This window comes from Barbatula barbatula, assembly GCF_947034865.1.
Source record: "Barbatula barbatula genome assembly, chromosome: 8".
NCBI lineage: Eukaryota > Metazoa > Chordata > Actinopteri > Cypriniformes > Nemacheilidae > Barbatula > Barbatula barbatula.
The window spans coordinates 19513610-19540936 of NC_136771.1; the positions used below are offsets into that span (position 1 = coordinate 19513610).

The 27327-nt window shown below is 37.8% G+C and overlaps 1 protein-coding gene across 1 annotated transcript; it reads left to right on the forward strand.

Annotated features, from left to right (window-relative positions):
* mtnr1aa (melatonin receptor 1A a) lies at positions 1–27300 on the forward strand (the record flags this gene model as incomplete). Its single annotated transcript, XM_079463325.1, has 2 exons — positions 1–184; positions 25456–27300. The coding sequence occupies 2 exons, from the start codon at positions 1–3 to the stop codon at positions 26322–26324; spliced, it is 1053 nt and encodes a 350-aa protein (XP_079319451.1). The 3' UTR covers positions 26325–27300.
* Between the last annotated feature and the right edge of the window lie 27 nt (positions 27301–27327).

Below are 27327 nucleotides of genomic sequence, written 5' to 3' on the forward strand. Positions count from 1 at the left end.
ATGTTTATGAATGGGAGTTCATTGAACAGTTCTGCACTGGACCCTAGCGAGCAAGCTCTTCACCGGCCGCCCTGGGTCACCACTACCCTCGGGTGTTTCCTCATATTCACTATAGTGGTGGATATTTTAGGGAACCTGCTGGTGATATTCTCCGTTTACAGAAACAAGAAACTTCGGAACGCAGGTGAGTTGCGCGCGCGCGAGTTCGCACGTTTATTTCACATTTGATGCTTAAAGCTTGATGTGGAGGGATCCGACAGGAGTCGGCGAGATTGCGTGCCACGACACCATCCCTGATTCACGAGTCTCGTGTTTCTCTGAAATCGTCTCAGGTTTACAATAACGATTCATAACTCAAATACAACAACGATTTTGTTTCTTTACCGTGTCGAGATGCAGATTTGACATTTAAATGATAGATGTGTCCGCGTTTTTACGCACGAGTCCGTTGCATTATAAAGTGTCAGTTACATTCCATCATGAATGTCACTAATGGTAAAAATGGAAAGCTATAGGACATAAACGCTTAAGGTTCTTTGGCGACAAATATTGTGAAATGTAAACATTTTGGGCGGGGATTACCATTTGTATCACAGTTTTACTACAAACGCATGGTGTGGTATATTTGTGAAGACTGTGATGATGCGTAATTAGTCTTAACCTGTAAATACGCTTTATGAATATTATGATGATGATTCAACAATAGGCTTGTTGTTTGGCTGTTTAGATGTTGGTTGGACAGAATATTTGGAGTGTTTCCCACTTGCCCTTATGCATTCCACAAACACCATTATGCTGCTGTAAGTAAATACATTTGGAAGTTAGGAATCTGTACCTGTAGCACGCGACAGCAAAACATTAAACGCGCTGAACAGAAGGGCCACTTATTGGCTCTATTAGGAAAAATATACAGGTTCATTGAATTTGATTGACGTGCGTGCCCGATCTGTGGCAGTTTATTTTGGCATTCATCTGTCCACATCAGTATGAAGTGCCATGGGATTGTATCTCATGTCTTGTCAACCACGGAGTGGAAAAATAATACACGGACATGACTCCCGTCCAAAATCTTAATAACAGCAGATAAGTAATGGAAAACGTGAGTCATATAGAATAACAACAGAGTCCGTTGAATTAAACTTTGACCCGCATGCTGGAATCTGACATTATTTCAAGTCTCTCTTCTTAAAAGCGTGTGAATAAACAGTAGAAACGCAGAGAGGAAATAAAGAGCGTGCAATCCGTAATAGCGCGAACATCCGCAAGCTCGCGTGCAGACGCCTCTACGCGCTCCTTGTCATTACGCATGCGCTGTCCACGGGTCGTGAACCACGCTCTCATTTGTTCATCGCTTTTTTAATCCCGCATTTCATTTTTAATCTCATTTTTTAAAATACCCGTTTACGCAATACGTGCAGGGATTTTAAAAACAAAGTACTAGATTTGCTGATTTAATGCCATGTTTACAAATGACTCTTACTTCGCTCAGTCAATGTTGTGGTGTGGGTTGGCTCCTTGCAAGTGCTACCCGAATGTTGGAGTCACACTTGGCTTTGCACAGAAACGCAGGGAGACCCCCGGCCTCGCTGCACCTGTTGAGCTGGCAGAGGAATGCATGGAAACAATAAGAAGAACACAAACACGATAAACAATCACCATAGTGGGTTGGGAGTGCAGTGGCGCTGGGGCTCAGGCTTAATCTGAGACGTCTCGGACTTGAATCGGTGTGTGTGAAGCGGGATGCCGTTGCCTTGTTTTTTGGTCAGGGGAGGATGTTAGAGCTCTTACTGTAAACAAGCCACAGTGTCACACAACTCAGGGTTACACTACAGCGGTGTTTTACGACTGGTGCTGTCATCCAAAAACACACTTTTACTTTTGCAGAGTAACATGGGCAGTGGAGTAACCGTGGGAGAACAACCATACCATTTTCAAGTTGGGTTGTTGTCGTTCCTCTGGTATATTCTGACCGTAAAGTCTATTAGAGTCCGTTTAACACAGATAATAACTGTTTGTATGACTCTTGGTTTCCGCTTTTCATCTGTTCTGTGCTGAATTGTGGCTTGGATTTTTGTAAACACGGAATTGTTCTGTCACATCAGCGGTGCTGATTCAGTCATACTGTAGATGTTTATTATTTGAGAGTTTTGTGTGAGGTTTACAGTCAGACAAAATTGAGAAAGATTGTATATACTTGTGTATCCCCCATTCACATGAGTTCAAGTAGTGTACAAGATATTCTAGATCAGTAGGTAGAGAATGGTGCTCGCCAAGGACAAGTTTGTGAACACTGTACACCTTAAATGCACCGTCTGCCAGATGCACAAATGTGAAAGTAAGGTGAAAGTCAACATTCACTCCACATCAACACACGCTTTTATCCAAAGAGACTTATAAGTAGGAGAGCATATAAACTTTCGTCAACACGCTAAACAGTACCGTTAGTTAACAAGGCCATTCTACTATAGGAGTATGAAAGCTGGAGTAAGCAAGGGAGAAAATGAACTAGTCATTTTTTTAGACACAAGACATAGACAGTTTTTGGTTTGTCAAATTGTAAATAAATTGATACTAGTGCTACTTTTGTGTCTCATTTTTTAATTTTCTTTTTTTGCATATCAATTCAGATTAGAATAGCTCATTTGCAACATCTTGTGAGTTAAATCGATTGCTACGGTTACTGACTAGTAGCTGTAGTAATCGTATATACACGTAGTGAGCTTAAACTTCATATGGCCGTCACTACATGTTTGGATCATCCTATTCCCAGACCTTCAGTGTGGTTTGTAGTCTGCTGTGAAATGAAATGGTCTTGAGTCACTACTGCTCGTATGCTAGTGACTTGGCATGGACTCAAAAATAGTTGTTCCTCACAAATGTATCGTTTCGCTTCAGAAGACATTTATTATTGAAAAATGTACTTGTAGGATTTACTTACTTTTTTGTGTTTTTTTTTATGTGCTTTTGAAAAAAATGTTAAAAAGTAAATTATACCTCAAAGACGGTGCTCAAAAACTTTCGCGAATTAACACAAAAATGAAGTAAATCCTACTAGTTGTTTTCTCAGTCATGTGGGTTACTTTTATGATGGATATTTGTGCTTTTCTAGAACTTCGAAAGGGTAACTAATGCCATTACCAAGCTAGAAATAGCCAAGACTTGTTAACTAAAAAGGGATATTCTAACCAAAAATGAAAATTCTGTTATTAATGAATCGTCCTCTAGTTGTTCCAAACATGTATACATTCCTTTGTTTGGGTGAACACAAAAAGAGATATTTTAGCAAAAGTGCTAAAAATGTCGAAGTATGTGGATATTATTTTTGCGTATTCTTGTAGAATTCTGCCTTCTCATGGTTGAATTGGAATTCACAGTAGGAAATGAAGGTCGAATTTTAGAATGGAACCAGGGTTTTCTTTTAAACTTACAGGTGAAGGTCACATATTGACTTTTGAAGTGATTATGGGTGTATGTCATGACTCCGCTATCATGTCATGTTTATTCTTGGTCTTGCAGCGGAGTCATGACATAGCCTTAGGTTTTGTGTGAGAAAGGCATGGCCTTGTTATGAAATTTAGACTTGCCATGTTCTTTCTCGTGTCTCGTCAGTGTTTCCCGCCCTTTTGTCTCGTTAGCCTTCCCATTAGTGTTTCAGTACCCACACCTGACCCTTGTTAATTATCCTTTGTCTGTCTCACTATAAAACATCCTCGTGTTCATTGTCCTGTGCTCGGTCATTGTAAGTTGTTTGACTTTGTATGCCTTGCCCCATGCGCTACCTGTTTGTTGGATTATTCGTATCTTGAATTATTGTTGTCTAGTCTAGTCTAGTCTAGTCTAGTCTAGTCTAGTCTAGTCTAGTCTAGTCTAGTCTAGTCTAGTCTAGTCTAGTCTAGGTATTTTATTTTGTTCAGTCTAGTTAGTCCGTGTCCTGTTGTTGTTATTATTTATCTATTCTTGTTTTACCCCCTTGTGGGTTTTAGTTTTTTGGCTTTATTGTCATTAAAGCTTTTGTTAACCCCTTCATCCCTGTTTTTGGCTGCCTGCACTTGGGTTCTTCTGTCACGATCGTGGAAGGATGTTTTATACAATACATGTTTTATAGGGAGACAGACAAAGGATAATTAACAAGGGTCAGGTGTGGGTACTGACACACTAATGGGAAGGCTAACGAGACAAAAGGGCGGGAAACACTGACGAGACACGAGAAAGAACATGGCAAGTCTAAATTTCATAACAAGGCCATGCCTTTCTCACACAAAACCTAAGGCTATGTCATGACTCCGCTGCAAGACCAAGAATAAACATGACATGATAGCGGAGTCATGACAGGTGTGTGTGTTTTAAAAGACACACTGAGAGAAATAGGGAGGCATAAAGAAGTGCGCTGTACTTTATCAACCTTCTGTTTTATCTCTGCATGAAGTTGACCACTCTGCACATTTGGACGTGAGCTTTTCTATCCTGTGACAGTCTGTGCTCCACTTCACATAATAACCATATCAAGTCCTTCTAAACGTTTTTGTCCATTTTGTGAAAAGGATGAACACAGGTGGATTAGGTGGATTTATTCGCGAGTACGCTGGCAGTAGCTTGTAGTAACAAAGCGTCCCCAATTCATTCATTTTTAATAGAGCTTTCTGGTTCCTGCCTACAGGACTGACAGTGACTGGCCGTTGGCAAACTGTTTATGCAAATGACCAGTGATGTGTGCGAGTAACTATCAATGGGAGTGAAGATAAGGGCTATCTGTCTATAAGATGCTGTAACATATTGGGAAATTCATTTCATTATTCTGTATGACTTTACATGTACCCACAGTATAGCATGAAAAGATATGTAGAAAAGGGCGAGTTTAAGGCATGCATTGATGATCCATTGTCTGGTTAACAGTGTGGTTCGTAATGCTGAAACATCCCAGTTAAAAGGCTGTTCTTGCTTACAGGGAGATACAGTATAAAGGACACGCGGTCTGTCATCATCTTTTGCCTTTGCATTCTGACCAGTCTTACTGCAAGCACTAGTTATATGCAGAGGTTGGTTAATTTCAGTAAGGTTGTGATATGTGCTTCTGTTTCGTCACATCCCACTGCGTTTTAGCATGTTTGTTTGTACACACAGCTGCATCAGAGACCCCCTGACAATCTCAGGTGTTCTGTCTCAAACGCAATATATGCATACAAACACACAAACATGCGCTATCTGTGCATCAACCTTTCCAATGAAGAGGAAGAATTGTGAATTTAGAACTTCAGACTGTGTAGACTCTGTAGAGGACACTGGGACACTTCTGTATATTCCCCTTTTGCCATTTCTGTATATTCCTAAAATTGGGATTTATAAAAATATATATTGTTTTATAATATAAAACGTTTTATAAGTTAAATATGTGAAAATTCCAGCAGCAGTGCACATTTATGGAACACGGGTTGAGTCCAACTTTGTAAACAGGCCATATTTGTTTCCTTAAACAAGCGGTGTATGTACATTTTAACGTAAAAACAAACCATAACGCTTCATTATGTAAGGTCTTCATACACATCTGAAGACAAAGTTATGTGTATTATATTGCATTTGTGTTAATAGTTAATTTTTCAAACATCTCCTTTAAGCACATGAGAAGCTGCATTTCATACATCATTCTAGCTTTCAGATATAAAATAATGCGCAGTTTATGAACCTCGAGGTGTAAATTAATAATATAATACAAAACAACTGTCATCATTTATTCACCCTTCGTGTGGTTCCAAATCTGTATTATGACTTTTTGTATGGTGGAACACATAAGATATTTTGAGACGTCTTAGTGGTTTTGCATTTGTACAGTGGAAGTCAGTGGGGCCGATGTTGTTTGCTTACGAACATTCATCAAAATATCTTCTTTTGTGTTCTGCAGATGTAAGATAGTGTTAGCTCTTTCTGAAATGAGAGTGAGTAAATTCATTTTAATGATATAAATGCAATAAAACCTGTGAGACCTTTTTTAAATTAAAGGGATATATCATCCAAAAGTGAAAATTCTATCATCATTTACTCACCTCGAGTTGTTGTAAATCTTTATAAATGTCTTGGTTCTGATGAACACAGAGAATGATATTTGTAAGAATGCTTATTACCAGACAGATTCTACTCCTACTGACTCCCATAGTAGGAAAAAATGCTTTATAATCTTTTTGTTCTGTTGAGCACAAAAGAAGACATTTTGAAGAATGTAGGACAGCAAACAGTTATTTTGACCACCACTGTATTTTGGTGGTCAATGGGGGCAAAATCTGATTATAAGCAGTCTCACAAATATCTGTCTCTTTGTTCATCAGAACAAGGAAATGTATACATATTTGGAACAACTTGAAGGTAAGTAAATAATGACATAATTTTTATTTTTCAGCTCTGTATTGTTAAGAAAAACGTGATCATTACTCCTAATGTGCTCCTACATGGCTTTTCCGTAATAACTGCTTTTTGAGCAATCTGAACAGAGGCTTGATGCCATTAAGCTTTGTACTTGGCTAGATCTGAGCGAATGAATGAAGCGCATAGCTTTGGCATAATATGATTGGAGCTAATGGGGCATTGTGTGAATATGTGAGCAAGCAAGCGAGTGTTAATGCTTGGGGGTTAGCGTGCGCAGTAGTAGACTTGTGTATATGTGCATACTTTTTTACAGTATACAGTATAATGCTGAGCAGGGAAAATTGTGTGTGTAGCGGCCAGAGTGTGAGAGCCAGTGACCCGTAAAGAAGTTAGCAGTCAACATGAAAGGCAGGGAAATCATTCATGCCTGCAGTGGCTTCGCAGGATGTGATGTTCTTTAAAAGCACAACACGCATAACACATTGTCGGTGCATTTTAAAATACGCTGCTCCGACATGCGTGCTTGTTTACTTGTCCTCAGGACCCCTCTCAGTCTTTTGGCTGCATTCGTTTCTCAACGCATGCCTATATGGCTCTCTCTTCGTTTTTACCTCTTTGTGACCCCTCCTCTCCATTTCTTTTTCCGCTCAGACATATTCCAGTCGGGGTGCACTCATTCTTTGTGACATCTTTGTCTATGTGCATCACTCAGTCTGTGCCCCCCTGCTGCTGGTGAAAGTTATTGTGTACGCACATGCACGCACACCCTCGTACCTGTAGAGGGGTTCTGCCAATTGCATTTGCCATCAACACATTCTCTCCCACAAGCTGTTTTAGTTCGTAAGAGTTTAGTTCAGGTAATATTCAGAGTGATTCTCGCTTACTCATTCTCCCTGTCTGTCAAGCCCAAAGCACCACTACCAATGAAATTGACATCAGATCGGTTTAAAAATAACACAGTTTGGTTAATGCTGCCTTCATGTGATATTGGAATTATTGTGAATATGACATTCCTGGTACGACTAGTGAACTTGGAGCTAACTTTGTTGGTATTGTGATTGATATTTTTAGTTTTTTAGCTACTTAGTTAAATATTTGCATTTTTATGTATACAAGTAAATATATATATATATATATATACCATTTGATATATAGATGGTTGCTGTGCATGCTCACTTAAGTGGCACAAATGTAACTTCCGGTAGGAAGATTTTGAAAACAAGCAACAGACATAAGTAAAATACATTAGCTAGCAAGTTAATAGTATGTCTAGTCAGTAATATTTTGGTTAACCAGTAGAAGAACCATTATTTGAACTTAAATGCGACAAAGTAACATGACCCATTCAACAAATTGAAAGACCGTAGTACATTTTAGTCATAATCCAAAGACAGCTTTATCTCGTAGTTTAGCTTGTCCTCTTTGATTCCTAATTCTTTACTACAACATGGTACTTAAAGCCACACTATTGAACGTTTATATACACACGTCCGCCATGTGGTTTATAAGCACAATTGTCGTAAATAATGTCGCTGTGTAAGCTTCCCTGTGGGCAGCGGAATACACGTGAATTTGTTGACTAAACTGCTGAAACCTGCAAATGCGATTTTGTTTGGAAACCATTTCGAACACTTTGCAGGCAGGGGGTGTGCACGGAACTTACAGAGTGTGGTTGTAGCCACTATGAGGCTGCTCAGGTACCAACGTGAGTAGAATTTGTTCAGTTGAGAGTTGTTCTAGCACTGAAAAAATTTTGACACATTATTTTAAGAAAATAACTACAAAGCGTTGCTTTAAACACGATAATCTCGTAGTTACAACTTTAGAAGTGGGCAGTAGGACATTTCTGATAGCATGTGGAGGCAACATAACAACAAAATGACAATTGTCTTTATTTACTTTAAAAAGTCCCAAATGTTTTCATCAGAATGCAATTCGAAAGTCTATCTACCCAACAAGTCTTAACACAGACACAGTTTTCTGTCATTGAAGAGGTTAAAACCCGAAACTCAGCCTCTTTTCTTTTTAACTTCCAAATTCTTTTAGAATTTCATGTGCGTGTCCTCATACATTTATGTCCGTAAGGGAGTGGGAATGTCTCACAAGGTTAGCCAGGGGCTGGGAGATCAGCTAAACCTTGTTGATGCAGAACCAAACACAGTCAACATGCTCCGCACCACCGCGCTTGCACGTGCAAATCCGTTTTTGGCTCTCTCATCCATCCCACCCTGTGAACAGACTCTATGTTGCGGAAATGCTCATTAGCTCTTTATCCAGCCATTTATCCATCTCTTCCTGTGTCTGGGATTTGCACGGAACCCACACGGCGTACAGCATTGAGGATTTGGATCCTAAAATCGTACAGTTTGTACTGAATGGGCCATAGTAGGAGAAGGAAGTTGCTTTTTGAGGACAGCAACTTAAATGTGATATCCAAATGAAGGTAGTCATTTTTATAGTAATAAAGTGCGTATGGCATAGTCGAGTCGTAGTTTTCTCAGCTCATTTACTTAAATTAAATTTAGGCAACTTCAGGTTTCCCTGTTTAATATAGAAAGCCTAAAGATTGATAAATTATCCTTTCTATATAATAGAACATTTTTAGAATTGTCAAGTTTATAGTCACTTCAACAGCGATGTTGTGCAGGTGTGCGTATGATGGAGAAAAAAGCTTGTTTTTCACAAGATGTAACATTTTTAGTGGCTAGATAACAAGTCAAGTCGGCCTAAATTAATGTGGAAAATAGGTCATATAATCCAACGACTGATGCATTACCTGTGCATGTGTTGTCATGACGGGACTCTATGTTTTTCTTCCCCTGCTATTTGTTCTGTTCTCCTCCACCAGTAGCTTGTTCTATTTTAGGGAGATGTGACCATAAGATGCTATGGCTTTTTAACAGCTTCTGTATAGATCAGAAACACATTACTGGAGCAATCAGCAAAGACATTGCAATACTAAGAGATTCTTAAGAACATGATTTCCTTTCTTTTGACCTACTTGGCCCTCATCACCGGTCCGTCTGAAGTTATCGCCTGTTTTCCGCAGCACTTGTCATAAAGATAGATGGACTCATGATTTCCTATGGGCATACGAATATTTGTTATTTTAACTTAATTAATTTTTTTAGGGAGCGTTTTGGCCATTTAAGGTCACATTTTTTAGGACAGCAACTTAAATGTGATATGCAAATTAAGTTACATCATTTTTGTAGTAATAAAGTGCGTATGGCATAGTCGGGTAGTAGTTTTCTAAGCTAATTTACTTAAACTAAATTTAGGCATGTGTGATATAGAATGCCTAAAGTTCCTATTTTCCTTACACCAAATATGTGTGGGGATCACTTAGTTAAGTTTACCCAGCTTGCACACTTACAGTACATCTGTAAGATGTCTCTGCTAAGGATCTGAAGATCTGGAAAACATCTGCTGTGTAAAAACATTTTATGGCCTCTCCAGATTACACGATTATAGCGCAATTTTTGCCCGATTTGCATGTCGTAGGACATCGTAGTAATTCGTAAACGACAAGATTCAACAGTGTCGTCTCATATAGTTCGCCATAGTATACGACAACCAAATCTGCTCCTGCAAGGCCACACAACATCACAACTGAAAGACTCGCATGTTAATTTTTATCCCTGGTCGCTCACGACGCTGTACACGGTACGCTGTAGTGACGTTGACCAATAGAAGCACAGCACAGAAGCGTGTTAACATGTTATGTTTATATAGATGGTTTTTAAACAGTCTTTTGTAATTGTGGAGGCGATCTATCTGTTACATTTTCTCATGACTATACATAACATAACTTTACATCAAGTTCTCTCTGTAGAATGGACAATTGCAATCCAGAAACGTGTCCATTGTAGGGATATTTATTGCTTCAATTCCCATATCTATGGTTTACTTTTAGACTGCTGCCACTTCATTCCGAAAATCTGTCAGTCACTGTTGTAACGCTTGTTCAATGACATCACATACCCAGTCAACGTCACCCACGTTGTTAAAGACGAAAACCTGTTCTCGTCGGGAGGAAACGCATAGTCTGCCATTGTTTCATGTGAACGAAAGATATACAGTTTCATAGAGAATAAATATACAGTTTAGAGAATAAATAAATGATTTTTTTCTAAGACAATGCGATGTTACCAACTGAGTTACATGTCCATTTTTATGTTAGTGCTGATGAAGGAGTTAATTGGTTTTGTCCGAATGATTAAAACTATTCTGGAAACACTGACATTTTTAAACAGCCTCTGGGTAAAGTATTTCTTGTAAGGTCCAGTGAAGGATATACAGTATTTGTGTTGTGTCGCAGCTGAAGAGCTTAATCTCGCCTGTATGGTTAAACAGTCTGATTGAAGATGGTGCCGAGAGAGAGAGAGAGAGAGAGAGAGAGAGAGAGAGAGAGAGGGGGAGGATGAATGATGTTTGTGGGGGAGAGAGAGAGTCAGTCGAAGGATGAATGAAATGGAAAGAATGTGAACGAGAGAGAGCAGCAGTAATGAATGTCAGATTAATATATTATTATATTAATGCAAGCTTATTTTATCTTGGAGACTGTTATTTTCTTTTAATTTAGCTTTTATCTTCTGTCCAATGTGAAAAGCTTTGGTGTTCTTTATTTGCCTGTCTGTCTCTGTCAGAGTTCATCTACATAGTATATCTAGACGCCTGTAAGAGAGACAGAGATATGCAGACAAAAGGGAAATAAACATGTGCGAGAGAGATTAAGAATGAGGGAGACTATGGGGAAACTAATGGAATCATATGTCTTTAGCTTTGTAATGTGCTTTACTGAGTTATCTGGAGAAATATGGACTCTATTATAATAAAAGAAATGGCTTCCGACTCGAGTCTATCTGTCTCTGGTCTCTCTGTCTAATTAACATTAGAGTAATGTTGGCAGTATAGACAATAAAATAAAGTACTTTACACTATAACTACTGTGCTTATTGTTTCTATAGGATGAGTCATATCAATATCCTTTACATCTTATTAACAGTTTTTACAGAGACCCCACAGAGATCATGCGATGTGGGCTGACGTGTGTATGTGTGTCACACAATGTTGTTTTTCTGTCATCACTGTCTGTGTAAAGATTACTCTTTGAACACACATTTTATTGTAGCCTGCTTTATATTTTTATATAGAGAACCACCAGTTTAATGCATGACATGTGAACCCTCTCTGTGAAATAGGGCTGTCATGCATTCAGAATAAAAGTTTGTGTTTACTTAATATACAACCCGGATTCCGGAAAGTTGGGACGTTTTTTAAATTTGAATAAAATGAATACTAAAGAATTTCAAATCCAATATTTGCAAGCAGTTTGAAAAGATTCAGATACAGTTAATTGATATCAGTTCTGTAACATGATTAGCTATAAAAGGGAGAAGCAGAGAAGCAGAGTCTCTCGGAAGTAAAGATAGACAGAGGCTCTCCAATCCAAAAAGACAAAAAACAATGTTCCTCAACGTCAAAGTGCAAAGGCTTTGCAAATCTCATCATCTACAGTGCATAACATCATCAAAAGATTCAGAGAAACTGGAGAAATCTCTGTGCGTAAGGGACAAGGCCGGAGACCTTTATTGGATACCCGTGGTCATCGGGCCCTCAGAAGACACTGCATCGCTCATCGGCATGATTGTGTCAAAGACATTACTAAATGGGCCCAGGAATACTTCCAGAAACCACTGTCGGTAAACACAATCCGCCGTGCCAACTAAAGCTCTATCATGCAAAAAGGAAGCTATATGTGAACATGGTCCAGAAGAGTCGTCGTGTCCTGTGTTCCAAGGCTCATTTAAAATGGACTATTTCTAAGTGGAATTGTGTTCTATGGTCAGACGAGTCCAAATTTGACATTCTTGTTGGAAATCACGGACGCCGTGTCCTCCGGGCTAAAGAGGAGGGAGACCTTCCAGCGTGTTATCAGCGTTCAGTTCAAAAGCAAGCATCTCTGATGGTATGGGGGAGCATAAGTGCATACGGTTTGGGCAGCTTGCATGTTTTGGAAGGCTCTGTGAATGCTGAAAGGTATATAAAGTTTTTAGAGCAACATATGCTTCCCTCCAAATGACGTCTATTTCAGGGAAGAAATTGTATACTTCAGCAGGACAATGCAAAACCACATACTGCAGCTATTACAACAGCATGGCTTCGTCGTAGAAGAGTCCGGGAACTGAATTGGCCTGCCTGAAGTCCAGATCTTTCACCTATAGAGAACATTTGGCGCTTCATTAAATGAAAAATACGTCAAAGACCTCTTCCGCAGCTGGAAACCTTTTAAGGCAAGAACAGGACCAGATTCCAACACCAAAACTCCAGCAACGCCCAGACGTCTTCATACTGTTTTGAAAAGAAAAGGAGATGCTACACCATGGTAAACATGCCCCCGTCCCAACTTTTTTGAGACCTGTAGCAGGCATTACATTTTAAATGAGATTATATAGTGGATTAAAGTGTAACATTTCTCAATTTAAACATTTGCTATGTTATCTATGTAAAATATTGGCTCATGTGATTTGAAATTCCTTAAGTTTTAATTTTATTCTAAATAAAAAAACGTCCCAACTTTTCAGGAATTCTGGTTGTATGTCTGTGTACTGTGCATTTTAATATTTTAATTTATAAAGACATACACATGCATGCATATATTTAAGAAAAAAATACTGTATGCAAATATAAAAATTTATAAACATTTATATATATATATATATATATATATATAAAATTATTGGTAAATATAAATAAATACATGGAATTATTTCCTAAATATTTATAAATGTATGTTTATGACAGCCCTACTGTGAAATCCAGGCTAAAGTCTGATATACTAAATAATAAATTAAAAGCATCAAAGTTTTATTTAAACAATTAATTTCACTACGGCTTCCTTAATATTAAATATATTAAATTAATATCAATATGCTCTTTTGCTTGAAGTCATCATTAAAGATATTATGATTCTTTTAATTATGTAAAAATTGTGATTTAATGTAGAAAACTGAAAAATGAATGTACAAAAAATGTGTAATATGCAAGTCTTCTTCTACACACCAGACAACACATTTGTTTTGACACAGCTGCTGTTAAAGATCTACGTTTATTCAGTGTATGATTTGCAGATGTGGATTTAACATGCTGTTAAATAATACAGGAATGCAACATCTCATTTTAAGATCCACTAAAACATGGTTCAACAGGGATGCACTGACACTTATCACAAAGAGGAGTTGAGTCTCGCAGTCAGCAGTTCTGTGCTGTCTTCTGTGCGTGTAATAGACTCTGGAGATTTCCCAGCAGTCAAACATCTGTAGGCCGTATGTCATTTGTGGATGAAAGATATACCAGGTTATTGTGTCGTTTTACCTCATTTACCACATACCATATATGTAAATCTGGCTCTCAGCAGCTTGTTCACCAAATTCCTGATGCAAATAAAATTGAGGTATTTTCATTTGACAAATTACTTACAGCAGAAATGTATCATGTGATGGAGAGAAGGAAAGGATTCGGAATGTGAATATTTATGCATTTGGCAGATGCTTTTACAAAAAAGTGACTTATAGTGTTTTAAGGTATATATGTGGATTTCCTGAGGATTAGCCTAAAGACCTTTGCACAAATGCTCGACCATTTGAGGTAAAGGAAGAGTATATACAAATACGCAGTGCACTCTATCATACTTTTAGCATTTTAAAGAGCCGATTCAGAGGTCTGGATCTCAGCGCTGGAATGATGCAGTATTTGCTGATCTAAAGTGCAAGACAAGGAATTGCACAGTGCATACTGCATTCAGCAATGTTTTTTAATGTTATCAGATTCTTTTTTTTAATTGATACTAAAACGATGCAGACAGATATAATGTTGTGCCTGCATATGTTTGTTGGTGCAAAATGCGTCTCGCGTTGCACATGAGCGGTTACGTTACATATTTCTTTTGCGTTGCAATGGGAGCACAACAGACATCACATGCATGTTTTAATGGTAAAATTGTTACTATATTTTGCACTAATGTCTGTTAAAGAAAATATCTTCCTTTTCTGTTTATTTTGAGCATTGTGACTTGGCAGATGTTGTTTATGCTCAAACAGCTATACTACTCACTAACTAAATTTAAAGAAATACAATTCCATCAGACTTTAAAATGCAGATCAGAATATAAATGCATTCTTTGTAAAGACTGTTCCTCTATTAAGACTAACCATCCCCACAGCACTGTCTCACTGTTGTCTCAGTACTTCAGCTCCCGGCTGCGTCGAGCCAGCTGATGCGAGCTTTGTCTTACCTTGACACAGATGTGATGTCTCAGTGGATCTAGAAACAAGTCAACTTGGCAGAAGAATTCTTTTGAAATTGAAAATAGTAAGGGACAAAACAGACTCACAGCATTGCATTTTTTAAATGTAAGCAGATTATCTTTGATCTCACCAGGTCACCCGGGGCCGAACGCATCCGCTTAATAGATCAAAGAGTGACAAAAATGACGGAATCAGCCTGCCAGCCAATCAGACGAGGCGTGCAGCCCTATGTTCAGTTTATCTTCTGAATACATAACAGGCTTTTGAGATACAGATACAAGTGTGACATGCATTGAGCACACGTGGCTACAATTTCACACGTGCCTGCATATGTTTGTTTTCTCGGATTGTTTTTTCAGCGTCTCCATTCAGTCACGTTCAATTATTTCACGTTGCTGCCTGTCATAAAAAAACATTTGTGAGAGCGTTGAAACAGTGAAATAATTTTCCTATTTGTACAATTACGATTATACTGAATAAGATTACTGAACAGTAGTTGCCCTCTGTAATGACACCGTTAAAGCAGCAGCTTTAAGGTATTTTGCATTCTGCCATCTGAGGGCTATTTGGGAACCTTTGTCCATTTTGTTAAGACTTGTAAGTGGTTTCTGGGTAAATGCTTCCTAAATGAAGTGCACTTGAAAAACTAGGAGTCAGAAATGGGATTCATCCAATCAGTAACATCTGACAGATAGAGGATTAATGCAAATGCATATTGAAGCCCAAGTCTTGGTAATTGTTATTCAACATTCGAAAGGTTAGACTCTATCTCACTGAGCATGCGGCACAACTCCTTGTCCAGGCCCTGGAAATCTCTAGGTTGGACTACTGCAATGCTCGTCTTCCTGGTCTTTCAGCAAATACTATCAAACCACTCCAGCTGGTTCAAAACGCAGCATCATGCCTCATCTTCCAACAGCCCTAAAGGGCTCATGTGACACCCCTGTTCATCTCTCTCCACTGGCTACCGGTTGAAGCCTGGATCAGATTCAAGTCACTGATGTTTGCATACATGACTATCACTAGATCTGCACCGGCATACTTTCACACCTTACTACACTCCTACACCCCATCATGAACCCTACGTTCAGCAAACCAGCGGCGTCTTGTAATGCCTTCTCATAAGGGCACTAAATCCCTTTTCAGCTCATTCTCCTTCACAACTCCTTCCTGGTGGAACATTCTTCCCAATGCGGTCCGGTCAACCACATCTCTCACAACCTTCAAAAAACTACTCAAAACCCATCTCTTCTGTGAATAAAAGCATGTACACTTACCCTCTTTCTCTCTCTCAACAGGTACTGTTCTAGCTTTTGTTGAAACTAGTAACTTTGTATTTGCACCTTTTGTATTATTGCTCCTGTATGACATATCACTTATTGCTCCCTGAAATCTCTGTAGGTCGGTATGGATAAAAGCGTTTGCTAAATGACTAAATGTAAATGATTTTATGAAGAAAAGGGTGGTAGAGGAAAGAAAGAAATCATCCTTTTCGGCATGCATTAATATGTTTTTACACACAAAAATATAGTTTTTGTAGTTTTATTAATATTTTGAATGTGCTTACATATATATATATATATATATATATATATATATATTTATATTTTGAATATTTATTAGTGTATTTTTATTTTGACGATTAAGATTTTCATTTTATTTTTATTCTAACATAAACGTAGTTTATTTCTGAGTTTTTATTTCTGAAGTTTTAATAGTTTCAGTTAGACTATTATAACCTTCACATTCCGAGTAATGTTTAATTCACAAAGGTACTTTTATTGTATTTTTGTGATTTTGGAGATAGACTAGGCACCAGTCACCATTCACTTATATTGTTCGTAAAGGAGGAACATCTCCTTTTTGGTCTACGCAATATAAAAACTTCCCAACTGGGGCCCACTGTAGGGGACCTCCAGATGACTTCAAATGATTTAAGATATGACAAAACAACAAAAAATCTAAACATGTTTTAGTTTGGTTGTATTCTCAAATCCTCCTGGTAACGCTAAGGTCTAGAGAATTTTATTGGGTATTTTATCAAAGTAAAAAATGTTGAGATCCACTTTTCTTTGGTATAAACTACTCATTTGAGCTAGGGAAAGGGAGGGCATACTGTACCACCGATAAAATTGGTCACTACTACAATAGATGGGACCCAGTTCAAGTGCAAGGATACAGTTAGTCAGCCGTCCTGTACAGCTCTTCCGGCTGTGCTCCTCTGTGACAACTCTGCCTAGGCTTCACAAATTTTACGACCACCCTGAAAGGGTGGTCCCATTGTTTTTCTATCCTTCGCATGCCTTGTGAGCCCCTACACTATTACATGTACACAAACACTGAGCCCGAGCCGCTGCCCTTCTGTCCTCATCCTCCCCAGTATCATTCACTGACAGTCTCTGTCCGTGGGCTGGAGTGAAAACGACAGTTTCATCCCATCACTGTAAGGACACTATCCACATTATGATGTAACTTTCCCTATAGTCAGATGTTTCATAAATGTTTATTGTCTTAAAATCATGGGCTCATACCAGGGAATGTTCTGAAAACAAGCATTTTCCTTGTTGATCATGCGCCATGCTTAAAAAGACGTGTTTAATGCTTTTCTTTGACCTTATCCAACCCAAATCATGAATGTTATTCACATTGGCACAAAAGTAGTCGTACAGCTATATCTTTATTTCATCAATTTGATCAAACTTAATATTCCTAAAAGATACAAAGTATGAAATATTACTGTATAGGTACTCAAGATTAAAATGAGATTGGCAGAAACCGCATGTTACCTCATCTTTAAAAACCATGGAAGTCAGTGTACTGTATAGTGTACACTATTTTTTAGTTCATTTATAGTTTTTCAAACTATATAAGTTAATAAAAAATCGAATTATTTTCAATTGACTAAATAGTACTTTTTAGGGCTGGCCTCAAAGAGAAATGTGTTCATTTCTAATAAAAAAGTATTTTGCTAGTATTCTTTTGGTTATTATTTTGCTGAATATTTTTATTTATTTATGTGGTAACTCCCCTTAATCTATCTAAGAAATACCTGCATTCATTCAAAATTTAGCAGTATTAGAACATGGTTACATTTGTGGATATCGATAAATGTACAGTATATATTGGCGTGTGTCAGATCATGTAGGATAGAGATGTGTGCTCTATGGGCATTAGTATCACATACATTTTTATAGTTCATTTTGTCCCTTTTGCTCAGCTGGTAGAGCATTGCAGTAACAATACACTGTTTGATAAAATGTACCCTGAGTGCACTCTTAAGTTACTTTGGGTAAAAGCGTCATTTGGAGTAAAGTGCCAAATGTGTGCTGAAAAGAACCACATGTAATACTCACTGAACACCTGACCCTCATAATACATTCTCTTTTTGAGTCTTTTGCCTGCCGCCTAACACATAAACACTGAGAAATATTACCAGAAGTAAAAAAATGCACAGCCTATATTTCTCTACTCCTCTCATTCCATCCAGCAAACCTTTATATTGGAGGCTGTGTGTTATTTGCTTTTATACATGCTAATAGAGTACTTAGCCAAGTGAGGAAAATTGCCTTTTTATGAGGATTGTCAAGCAGGGCATTTGTATACACTGAATTTAGTCAAAATAAACACACTCTGAAAAAGTTTATTATGCCAGCAAACATTCTTGTCTAGCACAGTGCAGTCTAGCAAGGCAATACTGAAGCCTTTAAAACCAAGAAACACTTCTTTTGTTTGGAACTGATTTGATCTTCTAATGAATATCTTAACCAAATAAAAACAAAGGAAGATATTTGAAATATTTGGAATGTCAATAACCAAACCGATCTCATCCCCCATTGACTCCCATTGTACTTATTTGGTACTATGGCAGTAAAATGACTGCTTGTTTATGTGTAGTTAAGATAAATTGTTTTGATTAGTGACATATTTATTAATATGAATACAAAAATGTAAACCACTGTAACTTTCTCCTCTTTATCGCAATGTCTGTTTGAAACTAAGTCAACTTTTTTTGCTTTACTTATATGTAGGTGAGTCAAAGGATGTCAAATTATGTCAAAATTAAATGTCCAGTAAAATGATACATTTATAAATTATTATTATAATGTGAATTTAAATTTAATAAAAATGGGTTTGAACCCCCAAAAAGTAAAGGATTTCCATTTTAAACAGTAGCTATTCGTATTTATTTATTATTTTACAATTTTTATTAACATAGAGTCATAATCAAATATTTAATATTTGCCAAAAGAATGCTGGGGGCAATAAATACAATTTTAATATGCATATCATTGCGGTCCTTCTGATACTTTGCATGTCCAAATTCGGAAAAAGAAAAAACACTGTATTTTTTAATGATTAAATACTGTGTTGTCAGTATTAGGTTTATTTGCATGAGGTTTTTAGAAAGACCGTAGTGATATTATTTTATCCAAAATGACTGTTTCTATAGCTTCCTCAAATATACTAAAATAATTGTATACCAAATCTGTAAAGAGCAAGAATTTTCAGTTTCTAACTATTCCTATCCCGTAGTTGTGAATACATCCAAACTGTCTTTGCTCTTGAAGGACAATCTTGTTTTGAAGAGGGCGGACTAATGCTTAACACTCGTGTGGATGTGAGGTCGATCTGACATCTCTGTCAGCCGAGTATGTGCGGTCATGTGTCCATACACGTTCTGTGACTTGGGTCCAGACCTGTCATCTAACGAAGTGAAGCCCTCACTGGCTCCCTGCACGTAGAATCAACTCCAGACCTTTAACATGCTTCATTTATGAAGAAATTATTTAAAGGAGTCATATGACACGTCTAAAACGAATATTATTGTTTGATTTAGATGCATTCATTTCATTTTTGCAATTTTACGTGTCTAATACATGCATGGGCAACTTATAACACACCAAATACACAGAAAAACACAAATTCGCGTCATATGACCCCTTTAAGGAAAGCCAATACCTGTAAATAAAACAGCTTTTGATTCTATTTGATTCAACTGTCCGATTACTTTTGGTCCCTTAAAAGAGCTTCATACTAAAGAGCTGTTATTCCTAAAGCCTTCAGCTAATCTAGATGTGAATACACTCTGAATAAAGCTGAGAGTGTGCATTTAAGACGATATCCATTATAAAACTGTCACTCGAATACATTTTGATACACAGCTAAAATAGAAACAAAATGTACTTCTTTCCAAATATTTACGGACCTAACTGTATCTGTCTGCTCCCACCTTTTATTCTACGTCTGTGTGCATACGCGTAGTCTCCGGCACGGATCTGTCAGCTCCAGTCTCACCAACTTCACCTCAAACTTGCCTGACATAGAGTGTGACACAACCTGTGGTATTTTGTCATCTCTTCTCGCTCAGGGGAGACGCTGAGCTTGTGCGACAGGTACCGTCACACCATCCCACAAGCTTAGGCACAACACCCCTGACAGGAGGTTAAGTCGCGAATCTCGCAATGGCCGCAAATGATCCGTGGGAATGTGTTAAAGTGATGTTGTGATTGTGGATTGAGAAGAAGAGCAAATCAGGTGTTAGTTGTAGGCTTTTTATTGAAAGATTTCAATGAAGATGGCAATGTCATGGTCTCGTTGAATAGATGAAATGCCCTTTTGAGTGTCATTTCGTCAATTCAACACTTTTAAATTGTCAACAAGCTTTTTTGCCAACATTTGCTGCCAATTTTGGTTCAGTATTAAGAGACAGGAAGTGATGTTGTGTGCGCATGCATGGTAAAGATAAAAACTGTCAACACTAGCAATCTCTTCTGCCCTTAATTCAAGCAGGCATGCAATGCCAAGAGGCAGAGTGAGAAGATAAAGCCATGACTGAAGGGAGATGATGTGAATAGTTCTGGTCTTTTTCAGATTCAAAATGCTTGGTAGTGTCCTAGAACCCTGATACATCAAACGAAGTAGCATCTTTCTGTGGCTTTCAACCTTTATTTATCTGTCTTTAGTCTAAAGGTCAGTAAAAATGAGCTTATTCGCTCACAGATGTGAAGTCTCCTATGGTCCTGAACACGCTTGCTTGTCAAGATATGATGTTTGAGGTTTTCTTTTTGAGATGTTAACACTGTGTTGATGAGCAAAAGCAATCTTTTTGATTGGTTACTTAAGGGATGTTTTGAGGCTATTTTTGTCTGTGAAATCAACACTGAGTCAGTGTCACAGGGATGTGGTTTTAATGCCCAATAGTGTGTGAAAATAGGATGCCATGAGCGTGAATTAATTATGGAATCATTTCCAGTGAATAGTCTTTAACTACATGTAATGTAAAATGATCACATATTGACAGAAACGAGTTTACAGAGGTACACAGACTATGCCAGCTCTCATGATGACACCTATTTGCGGTCAAAAACACAATTGCAAATGAACATCTCATAGTTGTACTAAACAAAATGTGAAATATTTGCAGTGGTGTTGGCATTTTCCACAGGGAACCAGCATCCTAACAAGGAGGCTAAAGAGAATTTAGACTGCGATACCAAGCTCAACCACTAGATGTACCATACAGTTTCTTTAAATGCGTCAAAACTACAGGCCCCATTCAACAAATTGTTTATTTAATCAAATTAACATACAACAAAATGCAACAAATCGTTTATTTAATACTATTATTATACTATAAAATAATAATATTAATTAATATTAACATAAATAACATGATATATGGATGGTTATACACACAGACCCAACTTAAGTGTGATTTAGTCATGCAGAGAATTTTGGAGTTACTACAAGCTTGTAGCACCTTTGCTGATTCATTAATGTTAACGGTTAGGTGTATAATAAACTGTATTAAGAATTTTAGTCATGGGTTAGTTGTGCGTAATTGCAATGTATGCCTGCAATAACACGTCTTTCCTCCTCTATTGACACATCTGTAAAATGGCACCCCTTGACATATTGAAATATATTCATATTCGAGAGGCTTTTACATTCATTGACATATATTATCCGTAAAGGTTATGCATAATGGCCTGCGGAAAGCAAGGAAGATGGACTGTAATCAGATTTTGTCAATACAGTTACTTGTCACCTGTCGACCTGTTGATCCCATTCTGTGCATAAGAGCTTTGACTCTAGGCATTCCTGCCTAATTGAGGCCAAATGCCACACTTAAGAATACATCAGATATGTTGTACCTGATGGGATTTGCCGTGCTTGAGGCAACCCTGACCTTTAACATTGGAATGGCCGTTCCATACAATAGATGTAAGACGCGTAAGAGAAGATGTTATGCACATTTTAATATGACTTCCTTAAAATGATAGTTCAGGCAAAGATGATTGTCATTTCAAACCTCTATGACTATCATCTGCAGAACTCCAAAGAAGATTGCACAGGTTTTGTCTTTTGTGTTTATTCAGTAGACATGAATGGGTGCCAGCGCTGTTTGGTTACAATTTATTTTAAGTTCTGGATAATAGATCAAAGAAAGTCATACAGTACATACACTTTAAGGCTGGAAGTGTTTAGTGGTGTGAGGGGAATTTAAGATGCCATGTAAGGAATGTAGTATCATTAAAAGAATCTGTTAAAAGTACACTGTTAAAAATATAATGAAATGTATAAAGAAAATGTTCGTTCTGTTTATATTCTGTCAATATTCTTATAAAACATGCAGGGAGGAATTTGGAAAAAAGTTATAAGTATAATCATTTTCTTGACCCAAAGTTCTCTCTTCCTGTAAACTACAGTTAATGGTTGGAGTGACACCTTAAAGGAAAGGTCAATCATCAAATCATCAAACATTTTGCGAACATCAGCTTATATAGAGTGTGTCTGCTTGTAAACACAGAGCTCCGCTTCCGGGTTGCCAGTCAGAACGCCAACGTCTGCCCCACCATAGATTGACAAGACTGGAGGAGAATATATAGATTAAAGTGTTTTGTTTTGTTTTTCGCAGATAAAGTATTGTCATCGCTTCAACAACATTTATTTCAGCCACTATGAGCGGATGGACCAATTTAACAATGTCTTTTATGTTTTTACTTTTCTGGACCTTAACAACTATAACCTTGATGTCTATGAGGAGGCCTGGAAATCTCTCGGATGTCACTATTTTTATTTGTGTTCCGAAGAAGCCGGGAGGTCTTAAAACATGTTGAACGTCATGTGGGCGAGTAAAACATAACACAATTTAGATTTTGAGATAAGCTTTTCCTTTAATCGCTCTGATAACCCAACCTCACAGATTGAAAGCAAAGCTAAGCCGATGACATTACTGTACAGTACATTCCGTACACAGACTTTTTAGACTTAAAGGGTGAGTCTTTGATTTCTTCCAATCCTCCTTGCATCCACTAGAAGGAAGACTGCCTGGAATCCATCATCTTCTCCTCTTAGTCAAAACAAGCTCAGTGTGCCGAACAAGTTGTCATCGAGACAACCCATGCAACCTCTGCTGTCAGATCGAATCAGGACTTAACCTGTAATGGCCCCGTTTGAGTTCCTCAACCTTGGACAAGAGATAACTGCTTAAAGATTCTGAAATGACTTGTTTACTGAATGTTTTAATGGGTCCATGCAGGTATAGGTTAAAAATAAAGTCTTTTTACTGACCCTTATGTAGTTTCAAACTCGTAGCACTTTGTTTCGTCTAGGGAAACACAAAAGGCAGAATATTAGGGAATGCCAGCGCCAGTCTCCATTCACTTTTATTGCTTGTATTGCTTTTATTGTTTCTCATAAAGAAAAAGTCATAATCATAAATATAATTTTTAATTTGAGGTTAGAATGTGTATTGATGGTTTAAAGAATCGAGGCATCCGCCTCTGGAGCTCTGGAGATTAAGTGGTGCCCTGTATTCTGCCTTCGAAGGAGGATGCTTGGAAAAATGACCTCTGGTATTTAAGAACAACCAAGGTTATTTGCCTGGGTGATAGTTGTGTAAACGGTGAGAATATTGCCTGTGTGTGTGTGTACTTATGTGTCATCAGTGTGCTCGAGGGGATGTGTGAGTGACAGCCTCACTTCAGGCTTCGCAAGTCAGACCGCACTGTCTGCAATTTAGCGCTGCTGTTTCTGTTCTCTTTGACAACACTCCTGACACACGTTGACATGGGTCTGCAAGGCAGCTGACACAGCAAGATGAGTTTGTGTCCCTGTATCTCACATTGACTTGCAGTATATGAAGCCGGATTTTTTGGGGTGTTTGCTTTAATGAAAATTACAAATGTTACAGACTTTAATGATGATGTACTTGTATGTGATATTTATGATCTTTAAAATAGTCACCCTTTACCTACAATTAGCAAAATTGTACACTTGCCATTTTATCACCCAGCTTCTTGAGGTATCAACCTGGGAAGATTTTCAAAGAGTATTTAAAGAATTTCAATATGCTGGACTCCTATTGGCTGCTTTTTGTTGTAAAAACTGTGCATTAACATTAGTGGATGCGCAATAAACTAAAATGAACAACAGTATTGCCTTCACAAATACTAACAAAGATTAACAAAATTCTGAAAATTATTGTTTGATTGTTTATTGTTAGCATTTATTTACTAACGTTAAAGGGATAGGTCACCCAAAAACATAATTCTGTCATGGTCCAATGTTCAAATATTGTTTCTTCTACATATCTTTTGCATTCTGCCGACAAAAAATTCATACAGGTTTGAAATAACAAGATGATGAGAATTCCCATTTTTGGGCGAAGTATGCCTTTGACAAATAAAGAGTTAAGTTAATAAAAAAGCAACCCAATCAAAAATGAGATTAGGACCTAATTCAAAATCTTTTCCTTCAAAACCCAATAAATACCACACTCTGCCCGGTCTGAAATATCTGGTATTTCTGAAAGTATGTAGGAGCCTGATAGAAAAAAGCTCATTTAAACAAAAGGTCGTCTGATGGATTTATAGAATTTGTATTCTTAACTCTTCAAAAACAACCTTATTGTAAAATTTTACCAGGGGGTCTCATCAAAAATAGATAAAGCCATATACAGGTTGTATACAAGGTCTAAACATTTTGCGATCATCACGCAAACTATATTCAGATGTTGTTATAAATTCATATGACGCATTTGTAGCATAAACGCTAATCCTCCCTGATGCGTCATGAACGATATCAAATGTCAATAATTCACTGTACTTGTATGCAATTTAGAAAGTAAATGCCAATTCAATTACATTTGTAAAAGGTCTACAGTTTCTCCCTGTCTAGTCTGAAACATTCAATAAATCTTCATTTTCTTAGCCTTTCGTGTAAAAAACAAAGACTACATTTCAATGTTTTGCCAATGTAGTCCAAAGGTAACAAAGCAACACACAGCCTTTGTGAACAGTTCCAGAGAATAACACAATATCTAGAGAAAAATAGAGGCTTTACCAGAGTGCAGTTCATCTGCATCTGCCTTTAGTGTTTCCCTCTGGTTATAGTGTTAGTTAATTATTCAGCTTTACACAGAATCAAGCCCTTGTGCCTGCCGGCAATTACAGATGTGCATTCATTAGAACCGCTTATGTTTTTTTCCTAGCACAGCCCTCATCTATAGGCCATGTCTGACCATCCACACACCCTGCCCCCAAAGCAGTGGGAGAAACTAATTAATAACCCTCCCTGCACACACTTTCATTTATATATGCACACGTACAGTGAATACTGCGGGAAACAATGTAGGTGAATGTTTGGTATGCGTGTTTATGGAGCAGTAAAAGCTTTATTGTCCTTCCGGACGACCTAGTGTTCTGTCTGAACGTTTTAAACAATCACAACGTTGTGGCAACGTATTAAAAACACTCATTAACTCATCTCTGCGCTCTCTCTTTCTCAGGTAACATCTTTGTGGTCAGTCTGGCCGTGGCGGACCTGGTGGTGGCCATCTATCCGTATCCCCTCGTCCTTACTTCCATATTTCACCGGGGATGGAATCATGGATACATGCATTGCCAGATCAGCGGCTTCCTGATGGGCGTCAGCGTAATCGGCTCCATTTTCAACATCACCGGCATCGCAATTAACCGTTACTGTTACATATGCCACAGCCTCAAGTATGACAAGCTATACAGCGACAAAAACTCAGTGTGCTATGTGCTCTTGATCTGGGCGTTGACAGTGCTTGCCATAGTGCCCAACCTATTCGTGGGCTCATTGCAGTATGATCCGCGGGTTTATTCCTGTACATTTGAGCAATCGGCTAGCTCTGCGTATACAATCGCAGTCGTCTTCTTCCACTTCATTCTTCCCATCATGATTGTTACTTACTGTTACCTGCGAATCTGGGTTCTGGTCATTCAGGTGAGGCGACGCGTAAAGCCTGACAATCGGCCCAAACTCACGCCGCATGATATACGAAACTTCGTCACAATGTTTGTGGTTTTCGTGCTCTTTGCCGTGTGCTGGGCACCTTTAAATTTCATCGGGTTGGCGGTGGCGATTTCTCCAGAGCGTGTGGTTCCTCTGATACCTGAGTGGCTCTTTGTGGCAAGTTATTTCATGGCGTACTTTAACAGTTGCCTCAATGCAATAGTCTACGGAGTGCTGAACCAGAACTTTCGTCGCGAGTACAAGCGTATTGTGGTGTCGGTATGTACTGCCAAGATCTTTTTTCAGGAAAGTTCTAATGAGGCACAAGAGAGACTCAAGAGCAAACCCTCGCCACTCATGACTAACAACAATCAGGTCAAGGTGGACTCTGTGTGAACGGCCATTCTGGAAAATCCAGCATAGCTGAGACCAACATGGTAACTGTTTTTTTGCTGGTCCAAGTTGGTCTGCCAGCTTGGGCCTGCTAGAAACCAAATGCCAAGTTCCAAAACAGCTTAAGTTTAAGCAGGGTTTTTTTATGTGTGTGTACACATTAATAAGATAAAGAGAAGATAAAACATGAATAAAATAAATCTTTGCTTGCAGCTAAGCAAAGTTAAAAATGAAATAATGAAGAAAAGTCTGATAACACTACCAAATATGTGTCTTGTCCAAAAACTGTGATATTTTGCCTCGAAACAATCAAATCAACAGGAAAATGTTATCATGTCTTTTATAAAGCACTTTCTTTGTTTTTCATTGTTGGTCAAATGTACTTTATGAATTTAAATGTTTACAGTGATTATACAAATCTATGTAAGACATACTTCATGTAATGCTTTTCTATGAATTATCTATTATATGTGAAGGTATTATTGATATATTACTGTATATACATATAGTGTATATTTTTTCACTGATTTTGATCATTCGGTGAAGAAAGAACATTATCAAAATGATGCCATGAACATTATCATTCTATCTCTTCAATGCCTGGTCACGAATGGGACAAAAACTTTATCAATACTCTACCAAAAGAGCTTGTTATATGGAGTTTACTTCTTTAAAAATGACCTCACCTGGTTTGACACTGTTACTCTGCATTTGAGGAAGCAATACACCTGCATTGCTGCTTTCCCACAAACCCTTGCAAACTATGTTTGAACATATGGGAATGTTAATTTCTTTGTCTTCTCCACCTACTTTTTTAATCTCTTCTTGTCTGTCACTTAAGAAATCAATTTTTTATTCTTTTTTTCTTATCTCTCTTCTCTCTATTCTTTGTATGCATGGATCCAATGACGAGTTCATATGCAAACTAAAAATAATGAAATGAGAAATGTTGAAGGAAAAAATAAAATCAGAATTTTTGAATAACCTAGCATTTTGTGTAGATAAG